Source organism: Tenebrio molitor, chromosome 8 (genome assembly GCF_963966145.1).
Source record: "Tenebrio molitor chromosome 8, icTenMoli1.1, whole genome shotgun sequence".
In the NCBI taxonomy this organism is placed as follows: domain Eukaryota; kingdom Metazoa; phylum Arthropoda; class Insecta; order Coleoptera; family Tenebrionidae; genus Tenebrio; species Tenebrio molitor.
The window spans coordinates 18,082,463-18,107,557 of NC_091053.1; the positions used below are offsets into that span (position 1 = coordinate 18,082,463).

Sequence of the window (25,095 nt, forward strand, 5' to 3'; positions counted from 1 at the left end):
TTTTTTATTTTGGTGGATTGAAAAGGCCGCAAAAAGAATCTCTGGGGCGCCCCTCGTCAAGATCGATCGATCGCGTTTTTCCTTATTACGAATCGAATTTGAAATTGTTTTTCTCGTTCATTAATATTAAAACCGTTTCGATTTGGGTTAGAGGCCATTTGTTGTCGTGACAAAAAAATAGCAACGTGCGTCATTTGGGATGAAGCGTAGTGAACGGTTTTTAAGATTCAAATCCGCACTCAATAAACTAGGCTTTTAAAAACTCGTACGTTTGACTGTCTTAAAACATATTTTTAAAATTCCCGTGTCTTCTTTTTTTCTTTTATTTTCTTAACCATAACACATTCTTATCTCCGTTTTCGCACATGTTTGGATTATTTTTATTTTAATGCGCAGTAGAGTCTTGTTGCCTTGCATCTGTTTTTCTCCTTCACTGGCATAATTTTTGTTGTCAAATTAATTTTTTCCTGTACAGTTGCGTGTTTGACCTCTTTTTATACTTGTATGCAGAAGTAACTTGCTGGTAAATACTGCACTGTAATATTATTAAATTACGATTTATTTTAGTACTTGTTTGATCTCGTTTTGAGGATTAAAAGAGAACTTACGTCACAGTCGAAAATAAAAAGTTTGTTCCGTTTTTTGCTACAGTATGAGCAAATTGAGTCTCCGTTGCAGTGGTTGTTTTTAGTGCTAATTTGAAAATGTTCATTTGCATAATAGAAATTTCTGCATTTTTGTTTTTACTTCCGCCGTGATTGGAATTCTTGACATTTATTGCAGAATAAAATTATGGAACGTTAAATGCATTCGTTGTGAACATTAAATGTTTCTCTTTTTCCTTACATACATTTTTTCCACAAATATTTTACAATATTCTTGAACTTGCTGTTTTCTGTTTTCCCACTCTCTTCAAAAATGTTTAATTTTATTTTTTAAACTAGCTGTTGTTTTTATAGAGATATTAGGATGCTTTGTAAATACGCGCTGCAACCGCTCCAAACGCTTGCACAGAAATGCCCCAATTTGACAGCTCCCTCCTAAGACGGTGTATCAAAACCTAAGTTAAAGAAACACTTTAACGATTAATGAAGACCCCGTCAAAATGCGTTCAGTGATTGTTTCGTTATAAGCGGACATGGGATACATACTTCCATACAAAATTTCCCTAATATGTACATATAATATCTTAGAATGATTGAGAACCCTATTTTAATTTTGTTGAGAATCTAAAACGAAGTAGTAGTAACGGCTGTAGTGTCATATTTACATTGCAAAATGCTGATATGACATTTTAAGAATGATTGGAAGAGATAGTACTAAAAAACTTGTTTATCACAACATTCACAACTCATTTTTTATCTTAGTATAACTTGGTAGGATGGAGTCTTCATACAGGGTACATGTCTATAAATGATTGTCGGGTCAAACTAGCTTTGGAAAAAAATATTTTTGTGCCGCCTTTTTGAAACGTCCAATTTTAATTTATTATTAACTGTCACTTCTGATACTTGTGGCGTTTTTTCGTTTCTTATATTCGTTTTATGACAGTTAATAAACACCAAAAATCTGTATTTTCAAAATTTGACAAGTTTTCATAGCAAACTGGACCAGACAGTCATTTATAGATACCCTGTATATGTTTTGAAAAATGGTGCTGACGTGAAGAAGTGGGATTTACTAGAAATAATTTAAGAAAGTACTAAATAACAATAAGATTTTATCTAGGTTTTTTTTAGAGAAAAATAAGTTTAATGGTTCTAAATATTCGTATGTATTTTCCAAAATGGCGTTTACACCATACCCTCTATTATAGAAATAATTTTTTTATTAATTGAACGTAAATCTACCTACTTATCTTGACTATTTGTTGGTGATTATTATACTTACGCAGTATGTGTATTTTTTGTGTTATTGAAGAGGGCGCGAAGAGGATCCCTGTGGCGCTCCTCATAAAAATTGGTCCATTGCGTTTTTCCTTTTTAGGAATGAAATGAACTGTTAAATCTGACTTTTTAATCATTCAGAAGGATTAAAACTTCTTGAATATAGTAACTAGATATTGAAAATAGACTAGAAAGAAAAATTTAATAAAAATAATTTTGGTGCAGAAATTTGATAGTATTGAGGTTGCAGGTCCAGGTTTTGTGTTTGGCCAACCCGAACGTTTTTGCAGTTAAATTTTTCCTCTTGCGATAATCGCCGCGCTCCGGTCCTGATTGATGAAGTCGCTAAACCCATAATTAGTGAAAAAAATAAATCTATCCGATGAAGTTTGTCATGAACTGTCATGCATTTATAAAACGTTTTTTTTTTTTTTCGGTTCTTTCGATGAATAAATTGCTGCGGCTGCAAGGCAGGCCCGAGGTGGCCGTGTACAACGGCGCGAGGCGGCAACGTTTTTCCTTCGACGTTGATATCGACGCGGTCTCTTGACCCTACGGAGCTCCACCCAGATCTGTGTGCATTCCGATATGCACATAGAAATGCCTCCCGACCGACTGCACACATCCACTTGCACATAAATTAATAAAACCGTATAAGGCGTTGCCGACTTGTGCAGTTTCCATTTATTAAATTAATAGTTGCGTTGTTTGTTGCGAAATCACGAAACGAGACGGTGTTGCGTCAGCTTCGGTGGCGAAAGATGATTTCTGCACGGGCGCATGATAACAACGTGAAAGCCTTCGATTTTGATTATCTGTGTTGATTGCTGTCCACGTGGCGGACGCGACCGCAGGAGACAAAAAAAATGCGTGTTGGACTATTTTTCTGTGGAGGAACGAAGGCGTTGACTTTTTTTTTGGATATTTTGGGGCATCTCTTGGAGGAGTTTGTTGACAGCGATCGGTGTGGCATTTCTGCAGCAATATGTGTGTTCAGTCCTTACTAATCGAATCTCGAAGAGGTGGAGAAAAAACCGAAACTCGATCACCTTGTGTGCGAATTTATCGAATCACGAACAGGAATTTTTATTGAACCGCAATGTGTAATTTTATTTAACGGTGTGAAATGTAACATGCAAATAGACGTGGACGAAACCGCGACCGAGCTCGTAATGATAGGGGATTCGTGTTGTTTCGTTTGAACACTGCTAAGATTCATCGACACCGCGAATTGAGAAGAGATGAGTTGATTTGTGAACAGGTTCATCTGAAAAGTACTGTAAATTGTGCAGAGGATAGTTTTGAATTTTTTAGATTGGAATTCCGACTCTGAATTTGTCAAAAATGTACATTTTCGAACACGTTTGTCGAGACCTTGCATTAAAAATGATCGTACTGTATTTTTTACATAATTTGTCTTCATCCACTTTCATTTATGTATTTCACTTTCGTTCCAAATATATTTTTTATTTTCTGTTGGTACTTGCGCATATTGTGTATACTATTCCTTGTCAACTAAGATTACATGGCCGCCATAAACCCTAAGGGTTTATATGGACCATATAACCGTACTTGACGAGGAGTAGTATACGTACCGGATTTGCTAATTGTCTTGATCAGAGCCGGAAGAACTTTTTCCTCTGCATCTAGATGTCAAGAAATGCTCAATGTTTGTAGATCAATACGAACAGGGGAGGGCATAAGTACTATTGTAAAAAAATATTTTCCCTTTCATAAATACGTTGCAAATTCAATAGATACAAAGAATGCAACATCTGAATACCACAGATGGAAAGAAAGAGCTCCTTGGTGCCTATTCCCAGCTATATCGTTAAATAACGCTTAAGAAATTGGGTCGGTTTTTTTTTTCATATTTTTTTAAATTGAAAAGAGGCTCGATAGTGCAATTTGTACACATTGACTAAGTGCATGGGGCTAGGTTCTTCGATTTTTGAAAACTGGTGTTATTTTAGTTTTTTTATTTCATTACATAAGGATCTAAAAAATATCCTGCAATTGAAATCATAAGTTGGCACGATCCTTTAGTAGGTATTTTAGAAGCAAATAAAAGGTTTAGTAGAACGTCCTTGCAAAAAATATGTACATATTTTAAATGTTATTAGCGCTAACAACCCCTTTTGTCTATCAATAAACAATCCGCATTTTTTACTCATTCCTCATTTTGTTTGATTTTTAAATAAGCATTCTTTTCATTTTCGATACCATACCATAAATGTTATGGTAAAATCATTAATGATTGTGAAAAATTTCAATATAACAATATAAAATCTCTTTCACAATATTTTGGTGTAGACGTCTTTAACCTCATTTTGCAAATTTTTCCAAAATTACCTGTTGATTGATCTGCAATTTCGTTCTTTGTGCCATTCGGGGCCTGGTGTTTTAATTCACCATAAAGAAATCTTTTTACGTTTTGTTTCGTCAAATTCGGGATCGAGCATATGTTGTAAATTGAAATCGAAGTTCTTTTTGCCTCCCTTGTCCTTCCAAAATCTGAATTCGTAAATGCGTAAATCTTTCTTTAGACAACGCGACAAGCAGACGAAAAGTAACTCTTTTTCGGACGCTGACCGTGGCGCCATCTGTTGGTCTGTTTAGTAAGTTAACAACGAGACCGACAAAACCGATAATTATCCTGTCACCATAAACTATGTAAATAAGTACATAATTGTATTGCAAATATGTATGTAGTTAATTTCTAGTTTTGTTGACAAGTTGATAAAAAAATTATGTAAAAAAAAATTGTTAATACATACATAATGTATTAGTAAATGTATCTACATATCTGAAAAGAGTAGCTACAAAATAAATACATACATATGTAATTTTTCCAATGATGTTTTTTGCTTTGTGGTGCGTGCGGTCGCATAAAAAATTTAATGTACACCTTTGCCAAAAAGTGCCTTTTGTCCTCATGTGTTTTCAAGCCTCGGCTGCGCCTCGACCAAAAAACTCAGACTCGGGCGATAGCCTACAATTTTATCTAATAACGGATTTCAACAATTCTGCTGCATTATTGACAACATCGACCAGTTTTGTTTTGTTTACGGAAATAACTAATCTATTTGAGATGTCATTTCTCAAGTCACTAATGCTGTCCCAACTTTTAAAATATTCCTCGACAAGAAATTTTTAGCGTTAATACCGACTCTGAATGTTTTTGCAACTTCTGTGATTTGATTGCAAAAATTACCCAAGACGTGATTTCGACATTACATTTTTTGATCGAACGCAATGCGGTCCATATGCTTTGCGTAAAGTAAATCTGTGTGAAAGATATTTTACACGAGGATCATTTTTCTTTAAAATACAAACGCTGGACTGTTCAATTAATTATCCGCAACGAGCATTGGTTCTTATTAACTTATCATTAATTACTTTATCTTACAGGTGGAGTTTTTGAGCTACCTTAGACCATTGTTTTCGGTGACAGAAGTCAAATTTTAATCACAAGTGAGATAAAGTACTCACTAGTGAGTAAATTTGACAGCTGCCATTTAACTTGACATAAAGTATGTACTCACAAGTGACTAAATTTGACAGCTGTCATTTTACTTGAATAAAACTTCATTTCTTGGATTTCTTGCAATAGTTGCACCTGTGAGATAAAACGTCGTATATCACACGTGATCGAAATGCCATTATGAAACTCGTGATAAGTGTCCCACTCGTGCGCAAGCGCACTCGTCGGTCACAATTCTCACTCTTGTATAATGATGCATTTCTATCACTTATAATATAATATACTATTATTATTTCTTATTATGTATTGTAATATGTATTATTGCTCTTAACTTTGAAAGTTATTCTACTACAAATTTAGACATATTATGGTGGTGTACGTATCGGGTGTTCATTTAAATTTATCCCCTGAAGTTGGCATTGAGGAGTCGTCCGTCTGGAAAGTAAAAGCACAACAACGCAAAAAGTGAGGTTAGATTTAAACAGCTGATCCGTGATCTGTAATCCGTGGTAGGTTCACAATCGACTCTTCGGTGCCAGCTTTGAGGAGAAATTGAAATGAACACCCGAATATTTACTGAACATGTAGAAATCCAATTAAGAAAAGCGTTAATCTTTTACCGTATTGAGATCAGTATCTTTATTGATTAGTTTTCAAAATCCTATTATCATTTTTTCATGATACGTACTATGTTTCAAATGTTATATTAATATTGGAAAACTCTGAAGAAGTTTGCACAATCATGTTTGTGGTTTTAAAAGAAATTCACGAAATGCGTCTAATGTGTGACCATGAAGCAGATTCGGTTTTAGATTCAGACCTGAAGATTAGACCTCCCACAGACTTACCAGTAGCTGTCATCTCCTGGCGATATGTTGCATATTTACGAAATGGGAAAAATATTTTGCCACCAAGAAGTCTCAAAACAGTACGATTCTGGTGTGTGCATCAGGTTGTTGGCAGTGCCACTTATTACACACCCTGTATTGTGGACGTCCTTAGACAAATATTTTAGCATAAGAATGCGTAATCGCTATGCGATGACTCACAAGACAATTTACAATTTAAACTGTGCAGATGTGTTGATTTTTGATAATTTACCAATCGAGTTATGTTTGGGACTCGTCTCAGCTTTTCTCCAACATCACCAGACAGGTAGATAGTGCTCCAAAAAAAAAACCGTTCGAAGCATCCATTAATTTGGTTGAGGAATTTCGAATGGTATCCTGCTATAAATCATCCATCTTATGAAATCCATTACAAAATAGTGTAGTCCATTCACATCCAAGACTCGTGCATTCATGTTGACGTAATTGGTGCACAATTTGTTGATGCACTACCGTTCTGGTGTGTTGGAAGTGTCAGGTGTGCATGGCAGAAATTGAAAAGTTGTAATTTGGAGATTTTTGCAGTGAGTACGAGTCGTGTTTTCGTTTGTTGTGAATTTAAAAATAATCGCGTTGGAGTTTATCTCGTTTCAGAAATAACAGCAGAGCTTTATTTTTACAATGTTTTACGATTTATCTTACTTTGTTGTTGGGAGATTGGCGTGACAAGTAAACATTTTTGTTTAGGAAATTAAGGCTGGAAATGTTGCAGAAGCTCTTTGTACAAATTTATTTTGTGGAGTACTGGCTTACAGTGTAGGAAGATTTTGGTAGCTGGCAACTAAGTTTTTTTTAGAATTATATCGACGCGTTTTTGTTTGTATAAAAATTTCTTAAAATGGATGCATTTGAGTGTGACAGTTGTCAGATATGGTCAAATGATTTTTTTTAATTCAGCGTTCTAAATCCAATGTTTCTAAAAAGCTCAGAAAGTTTACTAGAATCGTCATCTTAATTCTTAACACACGAAAGAATAATGTTAACATCCTGAAAATCATAAATTTCTGTCGCCTTGATGTAATAGAAAACTGACATTGTGTTGAGCTTGCAGAAAAAAAGTTACGTTGATTTTTCAGTTTTTTTTTTTCAAATTTTTCTCACGGATTATTTATTCTGACTGTGGATTAACTGTACTTAAAGATTTTAAAAACTATTTATAGCTTCGGACTATAAATAAATTTTTATGACTGTTTGCTGCAATTATTGGAGCAATAAAAACATTAAAGTTACCATCGGTTAAAATTTTGGCCAGTGTTGTCGCTTTTCCTAATTTTTGTCGTAATTAACAACTACTTTGTTTTTAAAAAAATCGAAAAATGTTGGTAATCATGGTTCAGAAAGAATTGAAAAATTATACGTGAATGAAAACCAGTGAACGAAAGTGAAGTGAACCTACTTGTAACTATGAATACAGACTCACTTTCAAGGGAGGTATCGAACAAAAGATGTTACTTACGTCTTCTGGTTTTTGCGAAAATTTCTCTATTTTTTTTACAAGCCCCGGAAAAAAATTTTTCCTTAATACGTTTTCAATTTTGATCGTACTCTTCGGAATTTAAAAATACGTAATCCAATTCTTTGTTGCAAAATTAATTAAACCAGTTGAAAACTTACATGATACACGTTTTTAAAGAATTGAAAAACAAGATTTGCTTTGAATTTTTTTTGAAAACGTATGTATTTTCACATTTCGACTGCACGATTATAAAATAACCAATAATTTATGACAGATCGTCTTGAAGACGCAGCATCTTTAATCTAAATTTGTAGGAAAAATTTTCCAGAACCGGAAGAAATATTTTTTATGTTAATTTTGACATTACCATAAATATTGTCAAAATAATATCGTTTACGGTCAGTGGCACATACTTATTTGGGTCAGTTTTATAATTTAGACCTTACTAAGGACCGATACAAACAAGATATTAATATTTTTAAACACGAATTCGATCAGTGACACTTTTACTGCGAAATTATTTTGTTTTGAGACTGTTTTAATTATCCATTTTACCGTTTTTATTTTCTTTTGATGGTTAATTTACATAAACTAACTATAAACCGTAGTAAGTTTTGTAGAAAATTATGTTGTATATTACTTCTTTTTATTTCTAAATGTCTTACCTTCCGTATTATACCGGGTGCGGTAAGTTTTGCCCACATCACCAAAATGGCGACTTCTAAGTAAATAAACTTAATTAAATTTGACATTTGTTACTCTGATGATGTACTGGAAGTCCCGCGAGGTGCAAAATGTTACTTAAAAAATCAAAATTACGTTATCAGAAAGAATTGGAAAAATTTACTAATGAACCAGTGAGTGAAAGACAGTGAGCGAAAGTGAAGTGAACGAAAAGGAAACCTTTACCCAGTGGTAACATGAATACAAACTGATTTTCAAAGGAGGTACCGAACAAATTAACATATTCTGCTAGAAAAATCAGAAAAAGTGCTCGCGCCAAATACATTAACGATAAATTACAAAAAACATGATAGTAATTTTTTTTTTTTCTCCTTTTTTAAATAGAGATTTTATTTTGCCAGCAAGTCAAATTTATCTTAGTTAAATTTTAAAAGGATCAATTTAGTTCTTCCATTTCGACGATAACATCGCCGAAAGGAGACACTGTGACCGTCGCGACAGCATCTCATTTTTCACAATTTTATTATTCCTCAGCCTCGCGCTTTCATCCTGCGAAAGGACAATTCTGGCGTCATTTTCTCTTCCCGGACGTTAACTCAGAAATTTACCACCTGACAGCCGCGACATTTGATAAAAGCCAGATCGGTGGTAAAAGGTGACTCGTCGATAACACGCAGCCCGGCCCGACGACATCTCCTCCAACCACCAACCCCCCAAACCTTTGTCTTCCGATAAATCCGATACGGTTTTGCAAATCGACGAATTTCCACGTCGAACGTGGCAAAACCGTCGTCGGCGCCAGAAACGACACAAAAGTCTTGCAGACCGCAGTAACGTGTGGGCTGACGGTGTGTGTGTGTGTGTGTCAGTAAACACAGACCAGACGACATTCTTATAACCTCCAATTAGTTTTGCATACACGTAGCGTAACCGTTTGCCCTTGTAACTACCGCGAAACAACAAACGTACACCTCAGCAAAGGAAAAAACACAAAAATAATAACAGGAGTGATTGTGCGAAATCAGCGTCTGCGTCCGAGGTGGTGTTGTCGTCTTCGTCGGTTTTCGAAAATTTCGTTCGACCCTGGCACGAAATTCACGCTGGATTCTTTGTTCGTGCGAAAATAAAATCCACCGATTAATGTGTGTCAAGAAATATTTCGGCTGGAGTGAGAAATCGAGACGTTTTAGCATTTAACCAGAACGGAAATAGCTTCTTATTGACTCACAATCTCAGAATGTTTTTTTCTTTTTATTTTTTTTAATTCTAAATTCGTAAGCGGCTATCGTGGCGTGAGCCATGCATTTTTACAGTTTTGCCTTCAATGGAATTAATGCCGACCGTCACAGGTCCGTAAATAGTTTCGAGATAATGATTGTAATGTCATAGAAATTAATTGTTCATTGTCGTTAGTGAAATATTTATATAGTAGACAGTCGATAATCTAAATCTTTACGAGGCCATTAGAGTTGTACAATTTATGCAATAAATTCAATCAGCTTTCGTTATTTACTCCTTAATTGATTTTGCATAGGGTGACGTCACTGTTTGGTGTTTTTTTTTTTGGGGGGGAATTTACATTCCATGGTCTTCTTAATTAGTCATTTCGTTTTAAATCTGTCGTGTCCATTTTTTGTGTTGAATAGCAAATAGATGTGACGAATGGATCAAATAAGAATTCAATTCCAAGGAAGTTTTGTCGATAACTCGAATTGGATGTATCGAGAAAATTTGTAATCGAGTCAGCCTTGGAAACGAAGTCGTGTGTTTTCCCCGATTGATGCGCCTAAATGTGACATCTAAAGTTACGGCATTTGAAGATCCTAATACGATTAATTTTAGTGCCTTAAAGTGCCTAATGCCTTAAACATATATTTACGAAGAACCTGCACTATTTACAATTTATTTTCTGACATTTATATAATTTTTGTCAGATTCTTGGCGGGTATTCCGTTGTGACTGGAACCACAGCTGCACACATGTACCGGGAAGAAACAACTTCCTAACCTAACTTCCTGGATTCTTGTGAAAATGAATTCATATATGTACTTCCATCTAGTTCAATTAACGACCTTTTCAAGGCCGATTTACAAATGGTTTTTCTTCACACGATGTTTTGGTGCAGTAAGTTTGTCCAAGTGTGTTGAACTCCTCCTCTGAGCTGGTTTGGGGAGGGGAGTGTTATTTCAAGAGTATTGGAGTGATATGTCAAATTGTGTCTATGTAAAGCTATTAACTCATACGAAACAAAGAAGATTGTAATCTCCAATCTGTATCTGTTATAATCTGTAAACTAGATGGTGATTGATTAAGCGATAGCAAGCAGATCAACGTCCAAAGGACATCTATATTTGTAACACAGATCATTATTTATAGTTCCTACTTCTAATTAGATAAACACCGTTCACTTTGTTTTGGCATAATGGGAGGCCATGATTTATTTTTTTAACGTTGGACACACTGTTTGAGTTCCGTCACTAAAGTGCCTGACATGCGGACCTATCAAAATGAACATAACATGTTGCTTTGCTGAATTTCCCGCAATGTATGGGTATTCCTCTATTGCAAACTTTACTAGTTTACAATACGCTAGACATTGACGCTCTTTATAACCTCAAACTTAGAAAAATATAACCTAATTCAACAGACAGCTTTCCTACCAAATTAAATGCAAAATTTCCATGGGCTTCCATTATGCCAAAACATAATAATGTTCTATTGATCAACAAGATTCTATAGCCAGCTGCAATTGTAATCGTTTCTAATCTGATAATATATCTACGGTATCCCAGAAAGTTCCCCAAATTTCCAGTAAAAGTATAAAACCATTTTCAGTGTCTTAATTTTTAACAGATATCACAATAATATTTATGTAGAAGGTCCTGAAGAAATGGAAAGATTTGAAAAGACATAACATGACAGAAGTTAGTGTAGACATTAAATTGGACAAAAACAACTTTAGACTTACAAAAAAAAAATAACGAGTGCAAGGATTAATAGAGATGATAAGTATAAAACAAGCAACATTGAACGTAACTAACTTTGATCACGTAAGATGAAAAACTGCTCAAGGTTGTTCTAGAATGGATGTCATCAAAAAGAAAAAAGCGAGGAAGTGAAAGAAATATATCAGAATGATAATGTCAGGATAGAGCGTAATAATCTGCAGATTACATAGTAACAATAATCATTAGGTATAAATGGAATCATTCGTGGCTGAATTTAGCATTTAGTTGTCCTCAGGAGTTTTCTACAGGACCTCCGAGAATGTGTTGATCTGCATAAGACTGCTAATATAGAAGAACAAATCTTTGTTTATTTGAATATCGGGTCCCAACGGTACTCTGACCGACGTAGAGCGCCAACGGCAAATCGACGAACTAAAAGAAGTGCGAAACTGTATCTCAATGTTTTTTTTTTCTGGTTCTTCCCCAAAGCTGAAATTAACAGAAATAGATTTGGTCACTATTAACTTAGTTTCGACCAAGTGGTGTCGGAATAAATTTGGTCGTGAAACTTTAACTCTTTCTAAAAAAAATTAAAATGGAAGTTTTCTAAGTGTTGGTCTACAATGGATGCAGAAAAGTGCACCAAACAATGTTTTTAGGCACCCTTAATGAAAAAGGTAATTTTACGTACTCACAAGCGGACGAAAAATAACTCTTTTTCGGACGCTGACAATGGGGCCATTTGTTGGCTGTTTAGTAAGTTAGCAACGAAACCGACAAAACCAATAATTGTCCTGTCACCATAAATTATGTAAATAAGTAATTGTATTATGTATTGCAAATAGTAAATTTCTAGTTTTGTTGGTAAGCTGAACACAAATACATATTGTAAAAAGAAAAATTAATAAATTAATTAGAAAAAATTTCGATTTTACCACTTGTCATTTCAGCAACGGGAATAGTACCGCAATCTCTTTTTAAAAATTTAAAAATTCTGGATTTAGATAACACATTGGTAGTTGAAATTCAAAAAGGTATATTATTATACTCATGTCACATCGTGAGGAAGTTCCTCAATATTGACACAGAACATAATACACAACAAAGTCAAAATGCGGAGGCGCGACGCCGGTAATTATGTTGATAAGCACTGCACTATTACTTGATAGTAATATCCGTAATAGTGTATGTACTCCGCCAAAATTGCCGTGCCACCGGGTGGAGGTGGGATAGTAGGATAAATAATTAATTAATAAATTAATACATGTATCTATTTGAAAAAGGTAGAATACAAAATAAATTTGTCATTTTTCCAATGACATCTTTCGCTGTATAGTTCGTGCTGTCGCCTAAAAAATTTAATGTGCACCTTTGCCAAAAAATGCATTTTGTCCTCGCCATGTTTAAGCCTCGGCTGCGCCTCGGCCAGAAAAATCAGTCTCGGACGAAAAAGATGCTTCTGAAAAATATTTCCATCTCTAAGAGTTGAATTATCAGAATATTGAGTAATTCTGACAAATAGAGTGTGATCGGTGAACGATTTTGGCTTTAATACTAAGAAAATCGCAACTGTTTGACAAATCTGGAGGTGGCACCAGAACCCAATTGTCTTCTTACGATCACGCTAACGCATCAGATTTTGCCGAAATCTTCAGTTGCTCCTATTGTTTCCGATTTCGTGCTCGATCCAGTGGTGAATTAAAAATTGTTTTCTTTGTTGCAGTTGATGCCTCCTGAGGAGACAATGCCAGAGACTTTCGGGAGCGTAGGGGTGAGCTGATCTAGGCCGTGATGGCCGCAGACATGAGGTCTCCCAACGTATCCGTCACTCCCATCAACATGGAGCCCCCGTATCCGTCGACGCCGATCGCCAACTGTGATATGCCGACCGGGGAGCCCCAACGCACCAGGAGCGCCCCTCATCCGGGTCTTCTCACCAACGGCGACGTACTCGACAGTTCCGACGCGGAGGTGGCCCAGATCGACTTCCAGTGCGCCGTCAACATGAGACACAAGAAGAAAAGGGACGGGGCCGACGTGCCCAGGCCCATGTCCTGGGAAGGAGAACTCAGCGACCACGAGAGGGACATGTGCGTAGACGACGACAGCGGATCTCAGGTGGGTTTTCTTTTCACACAACTCTATTCTGACCCTCCAGTTGTCTTCTGTTGGAGCTTAAAGCTTCGATTTCTCTAGGGTCCATTAATATTCTTCTTCTTCTTCTTCGTAACACTACAACTTTTCTTCTTTCTCATTTTTCTGCAATGCTACTGAACTCTTTTTCTTTGACGACACAATCCTAAATCGAAAACTTTTCAAAATATTGTTTTTATCGTCGGTTTGTCCAGAACTCCTCACCTACCAGTCTTAACTGATCACGATTCTTCTCAGTTTTGAGAACGGTAGAAAATCGCACTGATAACTTTCGTTCACTGTGATTCCAGATGCCAGAGAACTTGTCGCTATCGCAACCGAAACTGAACACCATGGTCAACTTGGACTCGAAAGAGAGTCCCATAATGAGGCTGAAGCAGCCCCCGATGGGCAACTACTCGTTACACAGCACCCCCAGCAACTCGCCCTTGCTCAGCCAGAGACATCACGCCACCGGAGTCCCGATAATCGGTCACAAGGACCTGATGCACAAGGACATGATGCACAAGGCGTTGAACGTCCCTCCGACGCCGAGTCCCGATTCAGCCATACACTCGGCGTACAGTGTGTTCAGTTCGCCCAACCAGAGTCCCCTAACTCAAAGACATATCACGTTAACCCCGAATTTGAGCCGGAACAATAGTGATGCCTCGCATTCGAGCTGTTGTAGTTATTCGAGTGTTTCGGTTTCGGTATCGCCCACACAACAGTTCTCACCCACTCACAGTCCCATTCAGGTCAGTGTTTTGAAAATTGTGTTGTATTTTTTTTTCTTGTGTCTTGTAATGATTTAATTATTGCGGACACAAGTCGGTCAATCGCGTCTCTCACGCCAGGAATGTCGCTCTGTGTTTTGATTAATTTATTGTTCGGCCCACGCCGTTTGTGTAATGCGAGATTAAGGTGCGATTCTGCATTGCAGAAATGCTGCCATTATCAATTTGATATTCACTTGAAAGTGGCTAATTAGTGCCCACAATGAAACGGTTCTGAATTATTTATTATTAGTTACGTGCGTGGCTAATCTGGGAGTGAATGATATAATTGCCTTCTTCGATAATGCGAATCGTTGATGTGTTGATGGAAGATTGCTCAACGTGCGCAGGTGGCCTCAAAACAAACGGAATGACAGTTGTTGAAAGATTTGTCGGATTGTTTTTTTTTTTTTTTTTTTGTAAAATCTTGAGGTCATGAAAGTAAAACTGGTCTCTTGTGGAAAACATCTGCACTGAAGTTAATAAAACGTGTTCATATTCAGTCTAAATTTCTCATTAAAATTTAATAAACAATTTTTTTTTACTAATTGTTGCAATATCATTTGACTTTTTTTTTCTCCCTGTTTTAGTCCTCAATCCTTTCTCTACATTATTGGAAGAGTTTGGAATAGGAGTGACTTTTTTTTTTAAATTCATGAGTCTTCTATAAACCGCGTTGACGTTGTTTTAGCATAATGGGAGGCCATGATTTATTTTTTTAAGGTTGGACACACTGTTTGATTTCCGTCACTAAACTGCCTGACATTGCAGACCTATCATTTTCCCGCAATCTCTGAGTATTCTTCTTTTGCAAACTAGTAAAACTAACAACAATGCATGCACTAGACATTGACGCTATTTATAACCTCAAACTTAGAAAAACAAAACCTAATTCAACAGACAGCTTGACTACCAAATGAAATGCTAAATTTCCGCGGCCTCCCATTATGCCAAAACAATGTGAATGCATTTTACACATTGCCATCAAGGGGGATTTTTTGTTTTTCTTTAAAATAATTTATATCTCAAGTTCTAAAAAAGATTATTTTTTTAAGAAAATGAAATTTTTACAATGCTCTCGTCAATTTCAAAAATTAGCAAAACAGTGTTGAAGAGGTAAAAAACAAAAAGAAATGTACAATCGGGTAGCAAAAAAAACTGGTACAGTTGGTTGCAGAAAAAAACGGGAAACAAATATTTTCCTGATGTAAATTTGGTTTTGTCCATTTGTCAATGAATTGTCTCAATACCTGTCAAATAATTATTTAAAATGTCATTGAATGTTGACCACAATTCGAACCTATCTCGTAAGAAGGTTTCACACTATGGAAAAATTGTAAACATGTGTCAATTTTATTCTGACAGTTCCCGTTTTTTTGCAACCAACTGTACTATTGCGAGCATGGAATTTCGGGCAGCAATTTACATGTCATTTAAAAAAACCCAATGTAGTCTAAGCTTTATTGTCATAAATGTCATTATAATTAATTTTGAAGGAACTTCAAAATAAACTGTCACAATTACATTTTAGTTATTGATTTCCAAAGTTTAATAAAAAAGACGCTTTAGTTCTCAGAAAATCTCATCTAAGCACTTGCAGCTTTTCAGAAATGACGAATGCCATTTGCAAAATGCAAATGAGGCAATAGTAGATATTAAAACGAGGTTATTAATACGTCTAGCACCTAAAGTTTATTTCATATTTTATATCAGTCAAATTTCAAGTCTGCCCGAAATTCCGTGCTCCCAATAGTACAGTATGTTACTATAGACACTTCCACATTTTTTATTGAGTTTTGGAAGTATCTAAAGCAACACCTCGTCCCAGTTTTTTTTTTTGCTATCCGATGGTACCTAGATACAAAATAATGAGAATTTAAAATGTAGAAAAAGTTTGATTTGTTGTTTTATTTCATTAAATCCAAAGAAAGTGCAACAAACTAGAAACCATATAATAGATATTTACGATGCAAGTGGGATAAGAGAATTATTAACAAACGCGTGCGAAATTTGCACAACGAGGCGAAGCCGAGTTGTGTAATCGCACAAGTTTGTAATGATATGTTATCACACGTCCAGAATTTTAAAAAACAGTAAATCTTATTTTTTACAGAAGTGGGAACCGTCACGGTTCTGATCTCAGCGGTTGGTCGCTCTTAACTACTGAGCTAACAAGCCTATCGACTCGGTTAGCTACACTTTAATAATTTACAAAACGCGTTTCAACAATTTAAAATAAACAAACGTAGTACTAGCTGGAACAAAATTTTGTTTTAAATACATAACGACCACAATTCTGAATTAAACAACCATTTACGCTTTGAAAAATACAAAATGAGTGACTCCGAAACTTCCGAAGGTCTTTCTTATTGTTGTTATAAAAAAGCGTGCGGTAATGAAAATGCGTGCGGTAATGAAGTTCTTATCTCACGCAAAATGGATGGAATAAGTGTCATTTATCCCACGAGCGTAGATAAAGAAATAATTGTTCAAGGCAGCATCTACTTTTACAGAACGTTCTTTTTTTCTAACCCGTAGCTTCGCTTTCTTCTTATCTTTTTTAATATGTTTCTTAAAATATCCTATTCATGTGGTCTTGTCCTCTTTTTACTCATATTCTTTTAAAATGATTCGGTTTTTCTTAATTTTTCCCAATATCAGTGCAAATTCAAGGTAACACTCTTAATAATGACTGTACCGTACCAAAGCATATTAATGCAAAACACCTTTTACAATAGTGCATCCGATGTCATTTCATTCTTTGTACTTGGGGTCACCTCTTTCATTAGTTTTATTTTTAACAAGTACTCCAACGACACGTGCAGGCTGTCTGCATTTTTTGTTGATAATTATTTTAACGGGTTTTTTTTCCTCACAGACACTTTCTTTGGTGCGTCTCTTCATCTTGCTCCTCTCAATTCTTGCCAACCAAATGCCGAAGGCCCGAGTTCAACAAGGAATTAAAAGATTAGAAACAAGTCACGTCGGTTCTTCTCTGGCATTTGACATTTTTCCCTCACTTGCAGCAGAGTAACTTTGAGGCGTCTTTCAGGACGGATTGTTATGTAATTTCCGTTTCTTTAAATGCTGCCGTGACAAAAAATTTAACAAAAAATATTTGTTATTTTGGTGGTATTATTAGTCACTTTGAATTGCTCAATGACTCATCTTCTGCTTGGGCTTAGTCAGTGCAGAAAAGTTCGAAAATCTCGTTTCATTAATCATCGGCACTCGTTATTAAATACTTTCTTTAAAATATTCAATTGATGACATGCGTTAATAGATTTCCGACCGGGATAATTGTTGCGTCAGTTGTGAAATTTGCCACTTTTGATTTTTATTTTGATTAATCGGAAGCGTCGAACAGTCAAGAGTGACGGCTTTCCCGTGTCAATTTCGAATTTTATTTCTGACATTTCGTGTTTACTGACAGATGTATCTGCTTGTCAAAATTTTTAAAAGCGCCACCACGTGGCTTCCATCGTAGTCAAAACCCATGGCCTCCTAGAGTCTGTCTCTTTCGATCTAGGAGGCCATGGCACAATCACTGTTGGTACAGCACGGATCCAAACCAAAAAGAATTTAGTAGGTAAAGTTGACTCAAGTTGCAAAAAACCACTTTGCATTTGCAACAGCATTTTTATGGCATTAGTCATTTGAAATTACTTTAAAACTGTACTTATATGGAAAATATTCAACCCAAACTATGATTTTCTGGTCCATTTCTGCCCTTATTTGGTTCAAAAATATGAAAAAAATGCTGTTGCAAGTGACAAGTGGTTTTTTGCAACTTGAATCAACTATAAATAGCGTACACAAAGTCTTTGCGTAATTTTGTCTTTTTAGTTTTTTTTTTTTTAGTGTAGAATTGTGATAGATAGTAAATTGAAGAAACTTGGGAACTACCAAGAACAAAATTCTTCGGTTGGTTAATTCACTAATTATTTTAATATCACCAGGTTGGTACCGAGGATGTTTCAAATTATTCATTTATTTAAACTTGCTACTGTCAAATAAATTGCAAATTCAATCATATTTTGCCTAAGTGGAAATTTGGAAATTTACCAAATAAACTGATGGTGTTATTAACGTGAGGAAGAGGACCATGGTGAATTATTGTGTTTTATTTGAACGTTACTCTAATTACTGTATTTCCTAGTTGCTGGATTTCGCTTCAAAACTGTTTAAAATCAAAACATAACCTAACTTTATTTTATCAAATTTACCGTAAGTATTAGTCCAGAGAGAGAATGTAATGATCAAGTCCAGCCAAAACAAACATTTTATTCAAAATTTCATTTTAACACTCCAGGATTTTTTCCAATTAACTATATGGCACTAAAACGCGCACCAAACAATTTCTCTTGATCTAAATTTCTCTTACGCAAAGTTGTAAATAGATTATTACAAATTGTCGTCCCACGCCATCAACTCGATTGATTATTGTCAGCGTCCGATTTGTCACAATGCACAAATTGATGTCTCCGATCCATTACCGCAATTATATTTAAATGAGGTGATTCAGAGCAGTTCTGCGCGCGATTTTCGGATTGCATCTTTCATTGTTTGTTTACCGGTGCTGCTGAACCATAACTGTAACTGAAATTTTAAGATTTTTCGGTATTAAACGGTCTTTGTTTAATCGCCGATTATGTAGGCGTAAGCGAACATGATTAATTACTCGCCACTCAATTAATAACGATTTCCTTGATGGAAATACCACACGAAATGTGTTTTTTTCCAATACATTTCGAAACGTTGCGTTTTTGCACAGAAACCAACATTCATTAGCGTTTTGATAACTAAGTAAGCGGACTTAACAATAACCGCCAGGTGAAAAAAAAACTTCGGCCCACAACCCTACTGTTCACATAATCTTTCTTCATGCTCTTGTTTTGCAGGTATCACACTGAGTATACAGCCACAAAATCATAGTTTTTAGTTTTTTTCGACAAACTGCTATGACCTAGTTCAATTGACTTTGCTTTGGAGACCTTGACAGGTCCGAGCAATGTAATCAAATACCAAAAAAAAAGTTACAGAGTAATGTCCAGATGAAGGTAACAAATTTAATTAAGTCAAAAATCATAGTGTGCGCGATGTAACAAACGATTGTCTTTTGTTTAAATTGAAATAAGTGGTTGTATGCAACCAAATATACAGGAGACTAATTGAATTTTTATTGGTGCCTCACTAATTTCAGATCATCAATGCTAATATATAATTGGTTGTTTTCTTTTAATGTCGATCGACTTACCGATCAAATGACTAATACAGAATAATATTAAAAAAAATAAATAAATAACTCGAGACAAAAATACATACCGAAACAACATCTTGACATTGAATACGAAATCTAAACGAGTTTTTACATTAGTAATACGTTGTTTTTTTGTACGGGGCGTTATATAAACCGGAGGCAGACCGAGAGATATCTTATTGTTGTGGCTTTCCCGATCGATTTCGTACAGGAACCGGAGTTTGGTTTGATAAAAAATTACAAAAACTGTCTTAAATGGTCCCGAAGTCCGGAAATCAGAATCGATCGGTGTTGACCTTCGGTGAAGTGCGAAAGCAAAATATTCAGATCTGAATTTATTTTGAAAATTAGAAAGTTGTCATGAATGTTTTTGATGATTTTTTTTTTGCGTAAGGTGTGGATGGTTTTAATTTGCAACTCTTGTGAAGCCGTGCCAATTTAAATAATTACTCAATTAAATTGTCAGGCTTCTGAAGAGCGATCTTTTTGTTATTGAATTATAATTAATTTGATTCTTTGAAACTGACGACTTGAACCAGATGAGAATTTTAATAGACTAATCAAACGAAATTTGTGACTTTAATTTACATTATTTAGAACCCCTTGTTTTTAGGCAACCAAGTAATCACATTAATCGTATCCCGATTGGCGGCAAATTCCGCAACACTGCGATGTAAACAACCGTGTATTACTATTATGTATAGATTTGCCGCCTCTTCTCGATTTGTAAATTTTGGCATTTGACAGCTCACAGTTGTCACATTTTTCAAAATGTTATTTAGGGTGTTCTGCAGCAAATAGTAAACTTAAGTACAAATGGGTTAAGTTAGTTGTTAAGTAATTGATATCGAACACAGAGGACATTCCGTTTGCTTAGTGTAGTTTTGAAACGAGCCCAAAAATAACGAAAGATTCGTGATACAGGGTCGCCATATGCACAGTATTCACAATAGCCCCCTACATCACAACGTACTATACAGGAGTTTACAAGAAGACCCCAACGTCCAGTATAGTGAACACGATGGCCTCGACGAGGCCGAAGATAAGACTGGCTTAGTTCATACGTCGCTGCCCGCACAGCCCGGCATATCCAGGCAACAACTGATCAACAGTCCATGTCCGATTTGCGGCGACAAGATATCGGGATTCCACTACGGAATATTCAGCTGCGAATCGTGCAAGGGATTCTTCAAGCGCACCGTACAAAACAGGAAGAACTACGTCTGTCTGAGGGGGGCCGCCTGTCCCGTCACCGTCGCCACGCGAAAGAAATGTCCGGCGTGCAGGTTCGACAAGTGTCTCCAATGCGGAATGAAACTAGAAGGTACTTGCTTTGTTCTTAGCGAATTAAGATTATTTTGTCGAAATGTTGGTAACCAGCCGAAGCGCACACGGGATGAGGCGACAGGACCGCGGAAATATAAAAAGGCAGTCGTAGATTGATTCGTAACATTTTCTACATGTGCCAATAACATTTTGAAAAACGGAAAAATTCCAGAAGTTTGTTGCAATAAGTAATAATGTTATTTGACAAGCTAAATCGTACGAATCAATCTGCGACACAATTTTTGCTCTTCCTAGCCCACTGAGCGTTTCGAATGGATTTGCAAGAATGTGGGAAAAACATTGATTCTTATTGTGGCTGCACGAAATGCAATGCAATGCCAAACGGCATCACATTACGTAGATGAGAAGGGCCAATTAAAAACAAAGAATATTTGTCACTCGAAATTACTTGGTCGATAATGTTGAACAAATAGATAATAAATAAACAATCAATTCTGACCAAAAAGAATTTCTTTCAATAACTTTGACAATCATCGACTGAGTAATTGTGCTTTTACTTTGTTTTGTTGTTAATTTTAGTTCACGTTTTAGCAATTTTTTGGGGTGATTCCCACTGTTCGCTATTCACTTTTTATAGTCGTTCCATTTGACTGTGACAAGTACTGTAGTTCATCGGGATCAAAGAAATCGACTATACATGTCCATGATTGTTTTTGGAAAACCTTTTTTGAATAAAAATAAGTCAAGTGAAGCTTTACGATTTGTGGGTTTATGTTTTTAATAAAGTAAAATGTTTTGTGTACACTTATCGATGTTTTTTTTTTATTTATTTAGCAATAAGAGAAGATAGGACCAGAGGTGGCCGGTCCACTTATCAGTGTTCATATTCGTTGCCTCCATCGTTGACGAATCACGCGGAATTGAGGGCCAGTTCGACGGATTTGAGACAGAACATGGGAGATTCTCATCACGGTTTGACGGTCAAGTTAGAACCGGCTGATTCGTCAGTACCGCACCATAAAAGGGGAACTTTGCCAGGATCGAAGGGTGTCCCAGCATTATTGCAAGTAAGTTCAGTTCTTCGTCCGCTTGTTTTAGCACGAACAAGTTTCGATTACACTTTGAAGCACTCGTACAAATAAAAAAAAAATCACTCCCTACTTTATGGCACTTTTCTATAAAGAGTTCAAAAAAAAAATTGATAAAGAAGCCAAGCTTTTGCTTCATTAACTGTCAAACGTCATTTATTCAATGGTGTTAATTACTTGCTCTGCACAAAACTGTTCCAACGAGTGTTCCTGGTTTTCTTAGTGCGACACGACGATTTGTACTTAAATTCATGATTTGATTTTAATAAAGTAATGATCAAAGTGAGGTTATGTATCTGAAGGAAGTGTCAAAACATACCAACTACCTGCATTTGTGAAAGAAAAAACCACTGTCACAAATTTTTTGAACACTCGTTACATTGCTTTCAATATTTAAAGTGCCCGGTGATTTTTGAAAGTGCAGTTAAGAATTAAGATCAAATTAATTGAGTAATTTAGTTATTTAGAAATACGCCGCATCCGTTCGATTCGTTTCATCGCGCACCTGTTGTCTGTTAAAGCGTAACAAATCTGAATGGCAAATTCATAGATACAATTCTCCTTTGGTATTTTCAATTTAATCATCATTTAATGCGTTTACATATGCATTAATCGTCGAGCCATTATGTAATCGGTGAGTGTTCGATGTTCGATCTAACTCGTGTCGAATAATCGACGAGTTTATTCCAGGTGCGTGTTGAAAATGTGTTGTCGGTTCACATCATCATCTACATTACAAAATCTTATTCGTTTATGCATTTAAACAAGATTCATATCGGAATCTAATTTTCGTATTAATGGCCGATTCTGGAAACTCCGATGAACTTGAAAGTGGAGATGTTGGACTTTGTGAAGATGTTTGCCGTCCAATAACCCGTACATGGGTTACGTGTCTGGTCATTTTCAAGTCCATAAACTTAAAATAGTTCGCCGAATTGAAATTGTTTGATAACAACTTTTTATGGAAAAAAATCGTTTTGGAATAGGTAAAGGTCAAGATTGTTGACTGAGTTTTTATTTAGTGAAAAACTAAAAAAGAAAATTGCAAAAAAGCGATGTAGAATTACATCACTTGCAGCGTCGTGTAAATGTGATTGTAAATGCTTTCCACCAATTTTTAGTAGAATGCGTTATTTTGCCCTACGGGCTTTCCGATTCCTGGTTACATTTTCTTTTCCTCCCCTTCTCTTCCTCAAAGCTACTTCGCGACGGTTTTCTTTTCCTCCCCTTCTCTTCCTCAAAGCTATTTCGAGATCGTCCGACTCTGCTCTGTCACCTATTCTGACTTCATGTATTCTTTCCCATGCTTCTTCGTTCGCTATTTCGTAATCTATCACTGTTTCCCCTTCTTCGTCCCCTTGTTTGTCCCCGTTCAACACTTCCCATCCATTTTCTTCGATCGGTTCTATCAGTCTCTTTCCCTCTGCATTTTCTACGTTGTCTTTGGATTTTCTTTTCCCATCCCCCCTCTTCTCTTCCCAATTTCTTGCTCCTCTTTCTCCTATTCTCCGGTTGAAGTCCCCTCCCATAAGCATACATTCTTCCCTGTTTTCTTTCATTCCGTTTTCGACACGTCTTCTTGTTGTCTTCACCTCTTTACTGTATATTACCATGATTTTCCACCATTTATTGCCTCTATGGACTTTTCTTTCCATGCATCCTTTTTCTCCCTTTTCTTGTCGCTTTTCTTTAATCCTCAATTTCACCCCTGTTATTCCCCCGGTAGATCTTCCCTTTTTCTTTTCTCTTTTTGCCCCTTGACCTTCCCATGTGTACTCTTTCGGTAGCGACTTTTCCCTTTGTGCTTCTTTTCCGGTTTCCGTTTTCTTTCTCCATCTTACCTTCTTATTCACCTTCTCTTTGTACCTTTTGTCACCGGTTCGTCTTCTCTTCTTCTAAAAATGTTTCTTCAGTTTCACCTCTCTCTCATCCCATACATACCATTCCCCGTTTATCTGTATCCTATTTTCACCCTTTTTCCTCTTATCTCTCTCTTCTCTAGCCACCTCTCTTAACTTCTTTCATGTTTTTCTTTCTTCGTTTGTCAAATTTTTATTTTTGCTTTAAATAGTAACGAGTATTATTTTTTTTAATTTGGCCTTGAAGAGTCGATTGTGAACGCACCACCGGATTACAAATTACAACTCTGATCGGCTGTTTAAATCTAACCTCACTTTTTGCGTGTTTTTAATATGCAGTTTGAAAAATCAGTCTTTTTTAAGAGGAGTGGTTCATCAGCTATTTAAATCTAACCTCACTTTTGTTTGTGTTGGTTGTGTTTGTTTTTCATTTGCAGTTTGAAAAATTAGTGTTCTTAAGACGAGTGGTTCATTCACAATCGACTCTTCGACGCCAAATTCAAAAAAACAAAATAAATTTCGAAAAATAATCGATCAATCATTATGAACGATCAAGATATCTTTTTCTCATCACGATCTAATTAAAACAAGGATAAAGACAATGTTATGGAAAACATTAAATTTAAACCAAAAGCAAAATTTAAGGAGTGATTCTTAGTCTATGTCGTCATTACTGAAAAAGAAATTTCAAATTCTAGCATAAGAAATTCTAATCCAGCCATTACCATAGAAGTTTATAAAAAATCCTCCCTGTCATGAATATTAGCAAGCCTCGTAAATGTCAACATGTCATGTCATGATTCGTTCTTTTTTTTTTAGGTTAGGATTTTAGTAATTTTAAGTTTTAGTGTTACGAGGAATAATCCAGAATGTAATATTTGATGTCCCACATTTGCAAGCTGCAGTTATTGCAAATTTTTTAAAATACAAGATAATGATAACAAGCAAAAGGGTATGCCAACAAAAAAAAAATCACAAACATTTATAGTCACTTGGTATTAAAAAAAGACTAAATAATGGATGAGTGTACCTTATAAAAAATCTATAAAAAAAAGTGATTGTGTCAAAATTGTGTAGGTTTTATCGTTAAATAACTTGACGCGTCACTGCCAAAATAAATTTCAGACGAAAGTATTCAATCAATTCATAATGTATCAAAATAATCAGAAGTGGTGCTCTAAGGTTATCCGATAACGTAGATGATTTTGAATTATTTTTTTTAGATATTTTTCTAGGACATGCTGAAAGAACTTAATCTAAAATAAACACCTTTTACGTTGTTTTGCCATTATGCGGACCTGTCAAAATGAAGATAACATATTGCTAAATTTCCTGCGATTTCTGAAT

The 25,095-nt window shown here is 35.7% G+C and overlaps 1 protein-coding gene and 1 long non-coding RNA gene across 3 annotated transcripts in view; both read left to right on the forward strand.

The window, feature by feature from the left end:
• Positions 1-25,095, forward strand: part of Hr39 (Nuclear hormone receptor FTZ-F1 beta) — a 48,781-nt gene that overhangs the window by 19,100 nt on the left and 4,586 nt on the right. For both annotated transcript variants that reach the window (XM_069057083.1, XM_069057084.1), the window contains exons 2-5: positions 13,069-13,463; positions 13,790-14,236; positions 20,439-20,838; positions 21,636-21,868. In XM_069057083.1, coding sequence (XP_068913184.1) covers positions 13,137-13,463; positions 13,790-14,236; positions 20,439-20,838; positions 21,636-21,868 — 1,407 coding nt within the window. In that variant the 5' untranslated portion in view covers positions 13,069-13,136. The remainder of the gene's footprint in view (positions 1-13,068; positions 13,464-13,789; positions 14,237-20,438; positions 20,839-21,635; positions 21,869-25,095) is intronic.
• On the forward strand, positions 18,074-20,432 carry LOC138137603 (uncharacterized). The gene is made up of 3 exons (XR_011161804.1): positions 18,074-18,362; positions 18,414-18,481; positions 19,156-20,432. It is a non-coding gene; the product is annotated as an uncharacterized lncRNA (long non-coding RNA).